Here is an 18,774-nt window from a genome sequence, read left to right as displayed (position 1 = left end):
GGTGTGCTAGCGTTCATTAGCAGAGGGATTGAATTTAAGAGCCGTGAGGTGATGATGCAGCTGTACAAAACCTTGGTACGGCCACATTTGGAGTACTGTGTGCAGTTCTGGTCACCTCATTTTAGGAAGGATGTGGAAGCTTTGGAAAAGGTGCAAAGGAGATTTACCAGGATGTTGCCTGGAATGGAGAGTAGGTCTTACGAGGAAAGGTTGAGGGTGCTAGGCCTTTTCTCATTAGAACGGAGAAGGATGAGGGGCGACTTGATAGAGGTTTATAAGATGATCAGGGAAATAGATAGACAGTCAGAGACTTTTTCCTCGGGTGGAATAAACCATTACAAGGGGACATAAATTTAAGGTAAATGGTGGAAGATATAGGGGGGATGTCAGAGGTAGGTTCTTTACCCAGAGAGTAGTGGGGGCACAGAATGCACTGCCGGTGGAAGTAGTTGAGTCAGAAACGTTAGGGACCTTCAAGCGGCTATTGGATAGGTACATGGATTATGGTAGAATAATGGAGTGTAGATTAATTTGTTCTTAAGGGCAGCACGGTAGCATTGTGGATAGCACAATTGCTTCACAGCTCCAGGGTTCCAGATTCGATTCCGGCTTGGGTCACTGTCTGTGTGGAGTCTGCACATCCTCCCCGTGTGTGCGTGGGTTTCCTCCGGGTGCTCCGGTTTCCTCCCACAGTCCAAAGATGTGCAGGTTGGGTGGATTGGCCATGATAAATTGCCCTTAGTGTCCAAAATTCTATGATCTGTGATTAACCTAGGACAAAAGTTCGGCACAACATCGTGGGCCGAAGGGCCTGTTCTGTGCTGTATTTCTCTATGTTCTATGTTGTTTTGTTGCTACTGTGACATCAGCTACTTTTAGTGACTTTGGCTCTGCACTTAGGTTTATGTATTTAAAATTTTGTTCAGCAATCGTTTCCTCGTGACTAGCAGGACTGACTGTTGGCAACGGATGTTGCAAAAGGTAGTTTGCTGGGTTAAACTTGCCTGGCTGATAGCCAACATGGAACTCGTGCTCTTATAGTTTGAATATCCATTGCTCTACTTGAGGAGGTGGTTAGCTATACACAGAAACATAAATAGAAAATTGAAGCTGGAGGAGACCATTCAGCATTCATTACAATCATGGTTGATCATCAAGTTAAATATCCTAATCCCCCCCCCCCCCCCCCCCCCCAATATCCCTTCAGTCCAACAGCTATATCTAATTCCTTCTTGAAATCACACTAAGGGCACGATTCTCCGCTCCCACGACGGGTGGAGAATCGCGGGAGGGCCGCTCTGGCACCCCCCGCGATCCCCCCCCTCCCCCCAGTTTTTCACGGCGACCCGCGATTCTCCGACCCGTATGGGCCAAGCGGCCTGCCGTTCCCGACCGGTTCACGCAGGCGGCAACCACACCTGGCGTGAACATGGCGCCAAAAGCTGGTTTGTGGCTTGTAAGGGGCGTAGAGGGGAGTGAGCACCACGACCGTGCTCGGGAGGGGACTGGCCCGCGATCGGTGTCCACTCCGTCGCCCCGCAAGATCAAGCCGCTACGTCGTGCGGGGCAGCAGAGGGGAAGGCGGCAACCGCGCATGCGTGGTTTTGAGCCGTCAGCCGTCGTGACGTCAGCCGCACATGCGCGGGTTGGAGCCGGCCAACCTGCGCATGCACGGCTGACATCATTAGGAGCGCCGGCCGCGTCATTCTCGGCGCGCTGGGCCTTGATGCCAGCGACAAGGCCCCGCGGCCGAGATTTACGGCATGGCCCTCCTGGGGGGGGGGAGAATAGGGGGCGAGGAGCGGCCTCCGACGCCGTCATGAACCTCTCCGGGTTTCACAACGGCGTCGGGCCTTGCGGAGAATTCCACCCAATCTTTTTGCCTCAACTACGTTTTGTGGTAGTGAATCCACAGATTCACCACTCTCTGGATTAAAAAGTCCTAACCAATTTAGTCTCTCCACATCTCCACATATGACAGTCCTGCCGTCCCAGGAATCAGCCTGGAAAATCTTTGTTGTACTCCCATAGCAAGAACATCCTTCCTCAGATAAAGACACCAAAACTGACCACAATACTCCAGATGTGGCCTCACCAATGCCCTATACAATTGCAGTCACAATCCCTATTCCTAAACTCAAATCCTCTTGCCATGAAGGCCAACATACCATTTGCCTTATTTACTGCCGGCTGTACCTGTGTGGTTACTTTCAGCAACTGATGCACAAGGACACCAAGATCTCATTGAGTATCCACCTCTCTCAGTTTACACCCATTCAATAAATAATCTGCCAAAGTGGACAACCTCATATTTGTCCACATTATACTACATCAGTAATGACTTCAAAATTGTTTCCATACAAGTAGAGATGAAAATTTAAATTGAGAGCACCTCTCTATGTGCTAACATGGCTTTACGGATGTTAACAATCTCTTGCCATCACACAATTGGTTAGGTCCCTGCCTTCCATTTCTGCACAAGAACTGCATGTAGAACTGCACAAGAACCGAGCTTGCATCCACGACGAGCTGGGGATTTTGTGGGATCGACTTACTGACAGCCATCGTTTGATCTGATGTGTGTAATGTTGTCCTCTCTCACTTGACAGTCTCTTTTGTCAGATTGCATAGTGGGGCAGATAGCCTACTGATGTCATGAATGAAGCGACTACATTACTTAATGAGTCCTAGCAGACTCGGGATTTCTTGCATGTTTGCAGGATCCACAGCATTTGCAATGGCTTCAGTTTTCAGGGATCAGGTGATGCTCCATTACTGCTGAACACAGGTTGAAGCATTTGATTCTGCTCCCATTGAACAAGCTTTGTTCGAGTTGAGATTGCATCCTCTAAGGCATTGTACGCATGCATACGAGCATGTCTCAGGGTCACTTTTAGTGTGACCGTAGATGAGAATGTCATCACTGATGTTCAGTGTGCCTTCAAGTTCTTGAAGTGAAGGCTGAATTATGTGTTAAAATACCTCCGATCCTGAATTGACTCCAAAGTTGAGCCTCTTGTATTGAAACGGTCTAACATGAATGCAGAATATTGTAAGCTACCTTGATTCTTCTGTTCGATTTGATTGTTTACTGCATTGAAGCTAAATTTATTAGCACCATGCACTTTCTCCATGATGTCATTGATTGTCAATGTCAAGTGTCTTTTTTGTTGAATGGTTTGCTTTGAGACCTCAAATCAATACAGATTCTAATCTGGTTCTCACTCTTGGTCTTCTTGGCAATTTGTAAGAGTGAGGTCCAAAGGGTAGGCTGATCCCCAACGTGCTCAATAATGTTAAGGGCACATAGACTTTGAAGTTCCTTCTCGGTCTCCCTCCGGACATAGCATGGTGTTCACAACCTAGGATGTGCAACTGGGGGTACATTGGGGTCTATATGCAGCTTGAAATTGACAAATAGTCATCAAATCCATCTGGTTCATTCATCTCCTTGGGGAATGGCATTTGCAATCTTTCCTGATTTGTCTTACATGTGACCTATCCTAATATCCACTCATGTATATAATGAGATGCAGACAGGCAGTGATTGACAAATAGGATAAGCAATGAACACACAACACAGAACAACCAATCACCAGGCAAGACACCACCACTATAAAGCTCACAGGGCATTAAGACTCCCGCTCTTTTCGGGACCCAGACACTGAGACAGTCAGTGCACAAGTCAGTGGACATTTTTGCCATGTGGTAGCTAGTAGGTCTGGTCGAACCAGTAAGAGGTCGTCAGTAGGATTAGTAGAGAGTCAACCCACAGCTGAACATGTACAGCCGTTCGTAGTTTACATAAAAACGTGTTGGATCATCTCCGGTGTTAGACGTTTGTTTATAGCTTCCCTGCATCCAGTTGCAGTCAACGTCAAACCAACCTACCTAACACATCATGGTACCAGAGTACTATTAATCCTGCCGAACCTACCTCGAGTGAATCTGCAATGACCAGCAAGCAGCCATCCAGCGACATGGAAAGCATCCAGCCTCCTCCGCAGCTCCGCATCTCCAGCAACCTCGCCGCCAATTGGAAGATCTTCAAGCAAAAGTTCCTCCTGTATATCGAGGCCTCCAACCTCGAGGCAATTTCAGATGCAAGGAAGAATATGTTTAACATTTAACTGGCGGGTGGGGGGGGGGGGGGTCTCCGATTCGCGGCTTCCTTGCGAGTGTTCTGTGAGCTCTGTCCAGCTCCAAACCTCCAAGGGTCGGGAGAATGTCCCATCCCCCAGCAGCTTCTCAAACATATCTGCGATGTATGCCCCAGCGTCTGCTCCTTCGGACCCCCCGGGAGCCCAACAATTCTCAAGTTCTGCCGGTGAGTCCTATTCTCTAGGTCCTCCACCTTCTCCAGGAGCTTTTACTGCTGGTCTCTCAGCATCCCCACCTCCAACTCCACCGCGATTTGATGTTCCTCCTGGTCAGTAAGTGCCTTCTCCACCTTCTGGATCGCCCGATCTTGGGCATCCAATCTTAGCTCCATCCACTCAATTGACTCTTTTATCGGGTCCAAGCAGTCCCGTTTCTGCTTAGCGAAGCCTTCCTGAATAACTTGCATCAGCTGCTCCATTGACCGCTGGGTCGCCGAGCCAGAGGTCCGGTCCTCCATCATGCTTTCTCCCCCTGCAGCTTCAGCCCAAACCTTCTCTGTCTTTCTGTTTCTGCCTTTACGAGCACTCCTAATCCTCCTCTCCATGCACCGATGTGGGAATTCAGTACACAATTGCCTCTGTCATCAAATTTTCAATTCAAATCCGGTCGAAAATCGGAGGGCAAAAGTCCAACCCGAGCGGGAGCCAACAAATGTGCGACTTACTCCATCATAGCCGCCACTGGAAGTCCATTCAATTAATGTTTAAACAAATCTTTCAATCCCCATTAGATATGGAGGAGGGATGGGGCACTGGAGGTTGCTAATGTCATATCACTACTCAATAAACAAAAGTGGGATAACCTAATAAATTAGCAGGCATTTGGAAACCATAATCAAGAATAAAATAAATTCTCCTCTGGAAAAGCAATTGCAGTCAGCATGGATTTATTAAAGGGAAATCATGCCTGTCTTGATTTGAATTCTTTTGAGGGGAAATCTGTGGAATTAAGGGGAAAATGGCAACATTGATACAATATTAGCTCAGTAACAGGGTACCAAAGTTGTTGGGGGTTGGATGGTTTTTTAGGCTGTGAAAATGTAATAGTGCTCTCAACAGGCAGTTTGGCTCCATTATTTTTTTCAAAGTTTATAAACCAACTAGACGCAGATGTTGGGAGTAGCATTTTCAAATTTGCAGATTATATGAAATGTGCAATTTAATAGATAGTGACGAGGATCATTGTTTTCTTCAAGATGACATAGGTTCATGAAATGGGCAAAAGCATAGCAAATGGAGTTCAATACAGGGAAGTGTGAAGTGATGCACGTTGGTGTGAAATGTATTCAAAGACAATTTACTGTGAATGACACCGTTTGAAATATGTAGGAGAACAGAGAACCTGGTGTTCCTATGCACACAAATCTTTAAAGCGGGCATGACAACTGATAAGGTGATGAAAAAGCAAATGGTTACTCACATTTATAAATAGAGCAAGGGATAGAATATAAAAATGGAGATAATTATTATATCTTGCGAAGTCAGAGATGGACCTCAACTGAAGTATTATGGACAATTCTGGGAACCACACTTCAGGAAAATTGTAAAGACCTTAGAAAGGGAACAGTAGAGGTGAGGCACAGTGGTTAGCACTGCTGCCTCACAGCTCCAGGGACCTGGGTTCAATTTTGGCCTTGAGTGACTGTGTGGAGTTTGCACTTCCTCCCAGTTTCTGCGTGGTTTTCCTCTGGGTGCTCTGGTTTCCTCCCACAGTCCAAAGATGTGCAGGTTAGGTGGATTGGCCATGGTAAATTGCCCCTTGGTGTCCAAAAGGTTAGGAGGGTTACGGGGATAGCGTGGAGGCATGGGCTTAAGTATGGTGCTCTTTCCAAGTAACTGGGCAGACTCGATGGGCCGAATGGCCTCCTGCTGCACTGTAAATTCTTGATTTACCAGGATGTTGACCGTGATAAGAGGTTTTAGTATGAGAGGCTGGAAGCATTAGGACTGTTCCCCTTGGAACTGAGAAAGTTAAGAAATTATCTATTACGGTTTGGCAATGTGATGAGAGGTTTTGATAGTACAAATAGAAACTCTTCTGGTGAATAACTAAAGGTCACAGATTAAAAATCATTGATTAAAGATGTAAAGAGGAGTTGAGGATAATTCTTTCACTTGGTTGTCTGGATCTGGATTGTTCTCCCTGAAGAGGTGTTGATCGCTGCTTCCATAACTTTAAGGGGGTTTGAGGATGAGGTATATACAAGGTTACAGACAAAAAGCAGTTGTCATAATATACACATCAGTATATGATGGTGCAGAGACACACACTGACTGACACACTGCAAGACCAATCAACACACACAACACAGCAGCCAATCACCAGTTAGGGCACGGTCACTATAAAACCAGAGGTCACTAGTTTTCCCGTTCATTCGGGATGCAGCCTCTGAGACAAACAGAGCCCACAGTCAGTAGCACAACATCCACCATGTGCCAGCAGTATAGGCTGGTCAGGTTAGGCATAGTCTTCAATCAATCTAACATAGTGTCGACCCACAGTGCAAGTATGTTCAACAGCTCTTACTTAAATAAAGTAGAGTTGTACTATTACAAGTGTTGGTAGCCTGTCTATGTTACTGCTAAGGTAAACGCAGTCTCCAGAGATCCAGAGTACCCAACACATCAGCAGTAATGTGGGATTAAGCATGACTGCTCTTCCAAAGAGCCAGCACAGGTATGGTGGACCAAATGGCCTCTTCCCTCACTATAAGTTCCTACGATATATTCAAGTCAGGATAATGAGAGATTTGGAAGAGAACGTGTGGGTGATGGTCTTGCAATACCTAGTCAGTAATGACCCTCCGAAGCAATGGTTATTTACACTGAGGAAACCTGCAAAGTATGCTCACGTGCATATGGTTCTGTTTCTCATTTTATTAATTGGCAAAGATTATACATAGATTCCAATTAGTCCAGTATAATCAGGCAATTACACTGATCTATTTCCAAAATGACAGTACAATTTGAGCTGTATAAATGTGGCATACTACCAGCTTGAACAACAATGTTAACATCTTGGGGATCAGCATTCTCCAGAAGCTCAATTCGACCAACTATATAACACTGATTATAAAATCAGGGTAGAGTAACCTGGAACAAATAACACATCTCCGGAGGCCTCAAATCCTCTCCACTAACTTTAGACTAAAGACCCGTGTGTGGAATACCTTCCATTCACCCGGGTGGCTGCACCCACAACAGCACTTAATAAACTTTACACAATCCAAGACGGCAGTATTCTTAATAGTTGCTCTGTCACCAGGCCTAATACCATGCATCCATCATTAGCATAGTGTGACTGTGGTGCATGCAAAGGATACACTCCAACTACTCACCAAGGTTGTGTCAACAGCCCTCCGCTTCCTTGTGCCTGCCTCCATAGTGAATATCTGTATCATGGGAATACCATTACCCCAAGCACACATCCTCTCTTTCTTGGATCTATGCCTCTATTTCTAAATCAATATCCCAGAATTTCCCACCTAACAGCAGCATGGAAGTGCAATCCCCACACTAATTAAAGGAGATGGCCTACTACCATCAGGGTAACTGAGGATGAGCAATCTAGCATCAGCATGAGAAAAACATTTTTTTAAATTGTCAAACTACTCTAGTAACTACAGATTTGACTTATGCACTGTGTTTGTGATTCATTATTGCACTAACTCAAATTGAATCCAAAATGTGAGCAATAATCTGTAGATTTAGAAATGAAAGGATGATCAAGTCCTGGTCAGCCTTCATTTGACAAAACAAATGGCGTGATTCCATGTACAAACAGTGGGGGGCAGTAACACTTCTCACTATACATAGCTTAGAATAATGATGCATTACATATATACGCAAATTAAGCTGCTGTTATTCACAAATTTGAAACACTCCTGTGGTAGATCATTTAAAGCTACATTGCCTCATTTGTTTAGAATTTTAAAGGTTCATGAGTGTGACTGTAATCTCAAATTTTCCTTATAAAATGTGATTAGATTCATGAAAAAAATGGGTACCTCAGGCACGTAGTTATATAAACTGATCTTAAGTTACTTTCATATGTAATGTGCACCAACTGTCGAAATATGTGCCGCTGTCAATTCAAGGACATGACCAGGAGAGCTTGAAAATGGAAACTTGCTGGAAGGCTATGGGGGGGGGGGGGGGGGGGGGGGGTTAAAATGTTTATTAAAACATTTACTTGGCTCCTTTCATGACCACAGGATGTCCTGAACTGCAGTCACTGTTGCAATGTAGGAAACATGAGAGCCAATTTGAGCACAGCAAGCTTCCATAAACAGCAAAGTGGTAATGACCAGATAAGTTGTTTTTAATGATAGTAGTTGAGCAAAAACTCCCTTGCTCTTCAAAAGAAAACCATAGAATCTTTTACCTTAACCTGAGAAGGCAGATGGGACCTCGGTTTAACGTCTCATTGGAAAGAGAGCAGGTTAGGTGGATTGATGATGATAACTCATCAGTTAGTGTCCAAAAAGGTTTGGTGGGATTGTTGGGTTACGGGGGGTGGGTGGATATGTGTGCTTAAGTGGGGTGCTCTCTCCTAAGGGCCAGTGCAGACTCGATGTACCAAATGGCCTCCTTCTGCACTGTAAATTCTATGATTCTATGAAGATCCAAGGAGGTCAATGCTTCGGACTGCAGACCGTTGGGGCAAGGGTGTTGGAATAATAGTGTTCTGCTTGGTACAACTGACGAACTGTAAGTTTCGCTTGCGAGTTGGTGTTTTAGTGTATATTCAGGAATCCAGGAGAACGGAATCTCGGGAGATGAGATTGAAACCATGCAGGGTGGGCCATCCAAATTGGGGCGGCTTTGAGAAAATTCTAAGGCTAATGTTCGAAGGTGAAGACTTGAATCCCTTGTGAGAGACAGAGTTTGTGAGATTGGATAACTCAACTGTTACTGCCATCTGGGTGGGTTGTTAAGAAATCCACGGACTCTTGAGTTCGTCACATCTGCCATTTATTGCATGGTGGAGTGTGTTTGACCACAGTTGGCTTGTTAATTCACGTACCCTCAAACATACTTGAATATTATAATATTGAATGAGTATAAAATACATATTTTAAATTGTTTCATCTTTCTGACCTTATAACGTTCATCATAGTTTTATTCACTGTGCAAGTGTCTTAAATCTCAAACTTTATCTACTTTGAACCAAATGTTATTGGTCCCGAACTGGTTCTCACCAAAAACCTGGGAGCATGTCCGAGAGTCATAACTGTGTTAATTGTAAAATTGAAATAGGCACTGAGGATTCATGTACATATGGTAGTACATTTGAAAGGAACATGGTCAGAGCTGCTGGCAATCAGCAGTAACACCGCCACAAATTGAGCAGATTCACTGGAATAATGATGTCTATAGCTGACTGCAGTATGTGGAAGTTGGTTATTCCTTTTCTTTTAAATAATGCTTCAGTAAGAGATAAATCACAACTCAAACTTTGGCCAACCTGGGGAACCTGTTGTGCAGTAAAATGAAGATTTGGTATCAGGAATCAGGGTATCAAGAGATCCTTAATCCAAAAGTTATCTTGTACTTCTTTTATTAGTACTTCTTGGAATCTGTTTTGAGTTGGTAACACTAAAATGGTTTTATAGTGGAGCTGATACTCTGATACCATGTGGCTTACTAGCAAATAATTTCCAGGATTTCTGGCTTCAGCCAACATAAAAGCTAAAGGTGAATAATGATCATTGGAGCTATTTGTAAACCAAGTGTAGATTTGAAATTCAAGAATCCTGCATAAGTCTATTCAGATCAATTTGGTGCGAGTTATACAGTAAATGGCAGAACCCTTAAGAGCATTGGTATACAGAGGGATCTGGATTCCATGAAATGAAATGAAAATCGCTTATTGTCACAAGTAGGCTTCAAATGAAGTTACTGTGAAAAGCCCCTAGTCGCCACATTCCGGCGCCTGTTCGGAGAAGCTTTTACGGGAATTGAACCGTGCTGCTGGCCTGCCTTGGTCTGCTTTCAAAGCCAGCGATTTAGCCCTGTGCTAAACAGCCCCTAGTGGCAATGCAGGTGGATAAGGTGGTCAGGAAGGCACTTGGCATGCTTGCCATCATCGACTGGGGCATTGAGTTGGCAGACCATGTTACAGTTCTATAAAAATTTAGTTAGGCCACATTTGGAATATTGCATGCAGTTCCGGTCGCCAGACTGACACTACCAGAAGGACGTGGTGCTTTGGAAAGAGTGCAAAGAAGGGCAGCACGGTAGCACAGCATAGTAGCACAGTGGGTAGTACTGTTGCTTCACAGCGCCAGGGTCCTAGGTTCAATTCCTGGCTCGGGTCACTGTTTGTGTGAAGTCTGCACATTCTCCTCATGTCTGCGTGGGTTTCCTCCGGGTGCTCCGGTTTCCTCCCACAAGTCCCGAAAGATGTGCTGTTAGGTAATTTGGATATTCAGAATTCTCCCTCTGTGTACCCGAACAGGCACCGGAATGTGGCAACTAGGGGCTTTTCACAGTAAATTCATTGCAGTGTTATTGTAAGCCTACTTGTGACAATAAAAATTATTATTATTATTTACCAGGATATTGCTATGTTAGCTATCTGGAGAGGTTGAATAAACTTGGATTGTTTTCATTGAAAAGATGGAGATTGAGGGGAGACCTGATTGAGGTCTACAAAATTACAAGAGGGAAAGACTGGGTGAATGGTCAGAAGCAGACTCGATCACCCCGTTTCTGCATTGGTTTCCTCCGGGTGCTCCGGTTTCCTCCCACAAGTCCCGAAAGACGTGCTTGTTAGGTGAATTGGACATTCTGAATTCTCCTTCTTTGTACCCGAACAGATGCTGGAGTGTGGCGACTAGGGGATTTTCACAGTAACTTCTTTGCAGTGTTAATGTGAGCCTACTTGTGACACTGATAAAGGTTATTATTATTATTACAAGGGGGCACAGGTTCAAGGTGACAGGGGAAAGTTTAGCGTAGATGTGCGGTGAAAGTTTTTCACGCAGAGGGTTGTGGGTGCCTGGAATGTGTTGCCAGTGGAGGTGGTGGAGCCAGGCATGATAGCAACATTTAAGATGTATCTTGATAGACACATGAAAGAATGGGGAAAGGATGGATGCAGATCATTTGGGCAATATGTAGTAGGTCTAAATAAGGAAGCTGGATCGTCTTGGTGGGCCGAAGGGCTTGTTCCTGTGCTGTAATATTCTTTGTTATTCTTGTACTCTTATCCTGTTATTACGCAGCTCCTCTCGCATCTCATCTCCTATCCAAACTTATCTCTTCCTGTGGTGAATGTATTTCACCTAATGCATGAGCTGTCTGTATAATGATGTGACCCATGACCTGGAAGTGATGATACGGGCTACTTCCAGGTACTGTACTGGAACCCCGGTGGGCTCCGCCTCTGCCCTCACCGGGGCCACATATAGTCCGGCCACCTGTGGGTGGCACTCATTTGTGCAGCCGACTCTGGCAGGCGAGTTCATGGATAATAAAGCCTAATGTTCACTCATTCTCACGGTCTCATAGTGAATTGACGGTATAACACTTCCATAAGACCCACAACTTCCATCCTCAATCTCCATGCCAACCAAATCCTAATCACTCAATTACCTTTGACTCCTTTTGCTCAGCCAACACCCTCCTTTCAAGATTTTTCTCATGATCTACCACTTCTCAGAATTTCCACCCTTGACCCTTTCATCCCCTGCAACCAGCACCCCAGGTCTAACCTCCCTTCACTGAATCTATTGTTATTAATTAGTTCCACGCTGAACGCTCCAAAATCAATCTATGAAAATCCATTTTATTCTTCTTTTCTACCCTTCTCCCTTCAGCAAGGCGGCCTGGCCCATGTTACAAAATGTCCTCTCATGGCAGAACATCATTCTTCCTTTTTCTTCTCAATCTTCCCAAAATTCACTCAATTGCATATGTAGCAAAGCCTTTCCTCTGTTGTCCATTTTCATGGAAAGGTTCTATATATCTGAACCGTCTCATGTACCAAGAATGTCATCTCTTTAATGCCTCACATCTACACTGAAAAATCCATGCTCTCCACTCTTTCTCGGTAACAGACTTCACGCTGTTTTGTTATGCTCTTGACGTAGCATAAGCTGCTTCCCAGGTGTGCACTCTGACAAAGGAAGGTTCAAACTTGGAGATAGCTTTAACACGTTTATTAAACTCTTAACAATTCTTCTACTTGGATTCGACTCTCCTGTTAATCCTGCTACTCGGTCTGCTACAATCCACGTGGTGGGTGTGATATGTTTCAAATCAACCCTGTGTACTCACTGAGAGTCTCCACTGGAAAGAGGAAGATCATGTGTGCTGTGTCCTTTTATATGGGTTGATGTAATGCCCTCCTGTGGTAGTGTCACCTCTGTGTGTATCGTGAATGCCCATTTGTCGTGTCCTATTTTACTGACCTATTGGTTGAATGTCTGTGTGTCATGTCTCTGGTGCTCCCTCTAGTGTCTAGCTAGTCTACGTGTATTTACATTAACACCTTGTGTATTTACGGTGATGCATATCACAACACACGTGCAGTGATCAGCCTTGTGCTCTTCTCTCTGCCTCCAGCGATACAATGTCTCCCTTGTCTCTTGCAACAAAAATTAGACATGCTCAAGAAGCAGTTTGGCTAAGTGCTGTAAGTTTTAGGGGAACAAATTAAATTCTGAGAGAAGGCACATTAGATTGATATTAAGGGGTAAGCAGCTTTAGATCTAAATGCCTGCAGATTATAAGAGGAAGGAATCACGCAACAAAGATTTTGTTTGCACCACATCTGCTCACCCCCATATCCCCCTCCTGTGCACCCTGATCTCACAATCTAGGTTGTGGGGGGAAAGGAAGTTTTTAAGAATTTTCTTCCTTTCACAGTCATCCCAGATGAAAAGGTGGCAGTTAATTGAACAGTCCTTGGATGAATCAGCATCGAACTCCTTGCTCAGACCTCATTTACAATATTTCATTCCAAAAGCAAAATTAGTCAAAAGTAAAATTAGAATATAATTTTATTAATGATTGGTTAACACCTAAATCAGTTCCTCCCAAATGTAGCATCTGCATGCAGCATTAAACTCACATCAATCTTCAATATGATGCAGATTAAATGGAGCCAAATCTGTTCTGTCAAATATTACTCGTCCATTTGTAAGTCCATAATTCTTCCTCAAAGTTTAAAAAAATTATTTTTCTTTCCTTTTGCTTCCCTTGCGTTGGACATTATTGGCAGAAAGAGGTCAAGCAACACAGTTTGCTGGTGCCAAATTGAGAAAAACGTAGGTGATTTGACTCTGATATCCTATCAACACTAACATGTTTAGTTGCTCTGTTGGCTGCATTGCTGGTTTGTGATGTAAAGCGATGCCAACAGAGTGGGTGTCATTTCCCGTACCCGCTGAGGTTACCATGAAGTTACCATCTCAAACTTGTCCTGAGGTGTGGTACCCATCAGGATAAATCACCACCAGTCAGTTCTCTCTCCATGGGGAGAGCAGCCTATGGTCCTCTGGGACTATGGCATATTTCCCTTTTCACTTAGTCCATGCATAGATGTGCAAAGAACACTGATACATTTTACGTTTATTCTGTAACATGGGTGAGCTGCTGCCTGATGCTATCTTCATTTTGTGTATATAAATTACAGTGCCATATTGCCTGAAATCACAGTGGCCATTTTACGAGAGATGATTGCTAAAATGCAGTGAATACTGTAATAATGCTTAAATTCTTTGAGAGGTCTACAAATTGTTCACAGTCACAAAGATTTGTTGCGCATGATATTTGCAGGATAAATATTATGCAAAATATGTACATTGGCTTTTTAAACATTCGCTCAAAGTACCCTTTGCAAGGACAGTTGATTACTGAGTAAACATATTAATCAAGTGACAAGCCCATTGGTGCATTAAACTGAGCTTGCCAGTCACCTTAGCTAGTTTGAAAAAGTAACAATTATGAGAGCAGCTTATTCAAAGTAACCTGTTAATTACACAGACTTATTAATATAGTTTAGTCAGTAAGTACATGCAGGGGTGAAGTCAGATGCTCTGGATGGATGAATTAAGATGGGCCAACGCCCTTTTTTATCCATAATTATCACGTGGGTCTTACAAATCAATCAGTTCAGTCAGGCTTGTCCACTGTCAACAGCTCTGTTTTAAGTAGGTCAGTAGCACACAGACTGATGTCTTCTAATACTGATCTTCAGAGTTTGTCTTTTGTTTAGCTGCTGTAATTTTATAACAGTTTTATTATGATGCATTTAGGAATTTTATCTTTATGTGTAAAATGCATTGGTTTATGAATATGAGTGTCACATCAAACGTTTACATATTCAATCGTAAACAACAAGCTACAATCTGAGTGGTCTTGGTCTTTGAAATGAAATGAAATGAAAAAATCGCTTATTGTCACGAGTAGGCTTCAATGAAGTTACTGTGAAAAGCCCCTGGTCACCACATGCCGGCGCCTTAAAGCAATTGTAAATTTTAGAGGCAAAAGGAGGCGGGAAAATGATCCCGACTTCTTCCCATCATTCCACCTCCCCAACCGGTTATATATAACTTTATAAAATTTGCTGCGGCTCCATGCTCGCTCTTAACTGAAAACACAGATGCTTCAAGTGCTTAAAAGATAGGTTGAGTCAAAAATATTTCTGTGGTCCAACTTAATGTGGAGGCATCAAGAAGAAAAGCTAAAGGATACAATTAGATAATTGGACAAAATCAGTGATGCACCATAACCTCCCTGATTGCAGTTGAGGACAATGAAGCATGGCGATAAACTTCAAAGTGAATGAATTTATTGTTCATGGAAAATAAATAATTCAAACAGGAAATGAAAATAAATTTTGAGATATGAAACAACTCCAGTACGTTCATCTGAAAAAGTATTTTAAGTTTTAATGTTTCTTTTGGTAAATCAAAGTTAATAGCTATTTGCAATGAGAATACCCATCATTGGAACATGCGGGGAACAAATACAAATGCTTTCATCAAATGCCAAGGAGCCAGTGCCTTAAACTTCTGTTCGTTCATGTTCCATTGTCAGAAAATATTTGTTCAAACTCGCTGTTTTACTAAGTCTGTAATGTTGTGATCCCATTGAAAAGGGTCACCAGAACGTTTGTTGAGGAAGTTATAAGTAATGGGTAGTTTCAGATCCTTTGCAGAAACATTCAGCTTTTGCTTTCTTCATTAGAAAAACATAACCTTCTCTTAATGTTAATTTATTGAGCAGAACCAAGGAAAACACAAGCTGCGCTTTTCTGAACAGATTTATTTGAATAGTTAAAGTAAAGGGAATTAATTCTAAATCCACCGTAAATAATCCCACAGAATAAGACTTCTAACTGAAACTGCTTATAGTTGGAAGAATCTGTTGTTTATGACTCCTCATGCAAAATCTAATATGATCAACAGAATAGACAGATCAGTCTGCCATTAATTCAGTCACATTTGGCTTGTGTCAAATGAAATGTAGCAACTGACTACCAGCAGTTTGACATTTTAAATGAGATGTGGCATTCTCTAATAATGAATCAGAGAGCGGGATCCAGCAAAAATTTCTGTTTTTAACAAAAACGTTGTTGAGCAGATATTTGGATTGGATTGGATTGGATTGGATTTGTTTATTGTCACGTGTACCGAGGTACAATGAAAAGTATTTTTCTGCAAGCAGCTCAACAGATCATTCAGTACATTGGAAGAAAGGGAATTGAACAGAATTCAAGAAAGTACATGAGAATACATAATAGGGCTACACAATATATACAATGTAACTACATAAGCATTGGCATCGGATGAAGCAGACAGGGTGTAGTATTAATGAGGACAGTCCATAAAAGGGTCGTTTAGGAGTCTGGTGACAGTGGGGAAGAAGCTGTTTTTGAGTCTGTTCGTCCGTGTTCTCAGACTTCTGAATCTCCTGCCCGATGGAAGAAGTTGGAAAAGTGAGTAAGCCGGGTGGGAGGGATCCTTGATTATGCTGCCTGCTTTCCCCCGGCAGCGGGAGGTGTAGATGGAATCGATGGATGGGAGGCAGGTTTGTGTGATGGACTGGGCGGTATTCACGACTCTCTGAAGTTCCTTGCGGTCCTGGGCCGAGCAGTTGCCATACCAGGCTGTGATGCAGCCCGAGAGGATGCTCTCTATAGTGCATCTGTAAAAGTTGGTAAGGGTTAATGTGGACATGCCAAATTTCCTTAGTTTCCTGAGGAAGTAAAGGCGCTGTTGTGCTTTCTTGGTGATAGCGTCGACATGAGTGGACCAGGATAGATTTTTGGTGATGTGCACCCCTAGGAATTTGAAGCTGCTCACCATCTCTACCTCAGCTCCGTTGATGCTGACAGGGGTGTGTACAGTACTATGCTTCCTGAAGTCGATGACCAGCTCTTTAGTTTTGCTGGCATTGCCCCCCAAATTAGTCCTTGAAGCATCTATCAAAAAGTAGCCCAAAGGAATTTAACATGCACTTATCCTAATGTGCAGATAGCTTATGAACGAGAACACACAAAACAATATATGTTATGTGTAACAAATGATCTGCTTTGATTGCTGTCTCACTGTTTGACTCGAACACTGAACAATCTGGAGTATGTGCAAGCAAACGTTTCTCGCATTTAAAAAATGTTAGTAATGTAATTAATCAGAATTGTTTTGTGTTCTCTATGTATTACAGGTAATGGAAAATTATTTCCACACTGATGTCATCAGACAGTAGAAATCAAACTCCTTTTCCCTGATGGCTCCAAATTCTGTTGACGTTGGTGGACTTATGCCAGGGATATTTGACAGTGGCCAACACCAATTGATTCTCTGGAGCCTGCTTGCCATAGTCTGTGCCTTCTTGCTCCTGGCCATTCTCAGTTTTCTGTGCAATAGCTGCGACAGGTAAGAATAACCCTCAACAGAGAAAATGTTTTCCAGTACCATACTCTGTTAGACTTTAAGATGACAATAGAGGACACTTTCTCTGACAGAACACTGAGTTTGCATGAGAGTGGGGGCACGTTTTTATGGGGAAAATGTGATGATGCAGTAATGGTATCATTGCAGTAAGCAAAGTGGTGTGTGAAACCTGGTGATTTGGCACTGGATCACAGAGAAGAGGATTTTAGCTTCAAATGTATGACATGTGGATAACGTTTTATGGGATTTTAGGATTAATAATGCTGAAACTTTAAAGTGAAGTTATCTCTTTGTTCCTTGTGAATTTTTATTATAAACTAACGTTGGCTTATCTGTGTTTCTGCCTCTCTGAAGTTACAGAGCCTTTGTGGGTCTGGTGCTCTGTTTCATCACTGTGGGTGTCTTCTAGCAGATGCCTCATCCATAGTATTTAGTTTGGATAGAAGAATTAGGAGCAGGAGTAGGTAATTTAGCCCCCTTGTCTGCTCTGCCTTTCAATAAGATCATGGTTGATCTGACTGCGGCCTCAATTCCACTTACTGGTCTGCTCCTCATAACCCTTGACTCGCTTGTGGATCAAAGATCCATCTAACCGAGCCTTGAATATATTCAAGAAGCCAGTCTCCACTGCTCTCTGATGAAGAAGATTCCGTAAAGTAATAACCTTCTTGAGGAAAAATAAATTCTCATCTCATTCTTAAATGGTCAACCCCCAATGTTTACACTGTGTTCTCAAATTGTAGGCTCCACCGCAAGGGGAAACATCCTCTCAGCATCCATGCCATTAAGCCCCCTCAGGATCTTGTGTGCTTCAAGAAGATCCCCTCTCATTCTTCTAAGCTCCAATGGGTATAGCTTCAACCTGTTTAGTCTTGCCTCATAAAATAATCCCTTCATCCCTGGAATCAAACAAGTGAACATCCTCTGAATTGCTCCTAACACACTTATATCCTTTTTTAAATAAGGAGACCAAAACTGTGCACAGTACTCAGGCCCGGTACAGCTTCAGCCTTGTTTCCTACTTTTAGACTCAAATCCCCTAGCAATGAACAACATTCCCATTTACCTTCCTAATCACTTGCTGTGCCTCCATACCAACATTTTATGATTCATGTGGCAGCACAACCAGATCCCTCTGTACCATAAGAGCTCTGCAGTTTCTCTCTTTCCCAATAATATATTGCTTTTCTATTCTTCCTGCCAACCTCACATTTTCCCACATTGTACCCTATCCGTCTAATTTGTGCCCACTCACTTAACCTGTCTAAATCCATTTGTAGGCTTTTATGTCCTCTTGAGACTTTACTTTACTACCTACCTTTGTGTCAATTGCAAATTTACCAGCATACATTCGGTCCCTTCATCCAAGTCAGTGATGCAGGTCGGAAATAGTAGAGGCTCCAACAATAATCTCTGTAGCACTTGACTAGTAACATTTTGCCAACTCAAAAATAACGTATTTATTCTCACTGTCTGCTTCCCGTTACCAATGCTCTATCCATGCTAATCCATGCTAATATGTAATCCCCACATAATGAGATCTTACTTTGTGGGGAAATCTTTGATGTGGCACTTTATCAAGGCAGTATTTGATCAAGTATCAAGGAACCTGAGCAAAATGGGAATCGGAGAAAACTCTTCACCGGTTGGAATCATACCTAGCATAAAGGAAGATGGTAGCGGTTGTTCGAGATCAGTTATCTTAG

The 18,774-nt window shown here is 43.1% G+C and overlaps 1 protein-coding gene across 2 annotated transcripts in view; it reads left to right on the top strand.

Moving 5' to 3' along the window:
• pag1 (phosphoprotein membrane anchor with glycosphingolipid microdomains 1) overlaps positions 1-18,774 on the top strand; it is a 284,245-nt gene that overhangs the window by 176,444 nt on the left and 89,027 nt on the right. For both annotated transcript variants that reach the window (XM_038809688.1, XM_038809687.1), the window contains one exon: positions 16,839-17,050. In XM_038809688.1, the coding sequence (XP_038665616.1) occupies positions 16,902-17,050 (149 nt within the window). In that variant the 5' untranslated portion in view covers positions 16,839-16,901. The remainder of the gene's footprint in view (positions 1-16,838; positions 17,051-18,774) is intronic.

Source organism: Scyliorhinus canicula, chromosome 10 (assembly GCF_902713615.1).
Source record: "Scyliorhinus canicula chromosome 10, sScyCan1.1, whole genome shotgun sequence".
NCBI classification, from domain to species: Eukaryota; Metazoa; Chordata; class Chondrichthyes; order Carcharhiniformes; family Scyliorhinidae; genus Scyliorhinus; species Scyliorhinus canicula.
This window is presented reverse-complemented; position numbering and strand designations above follow the sequence as displayed.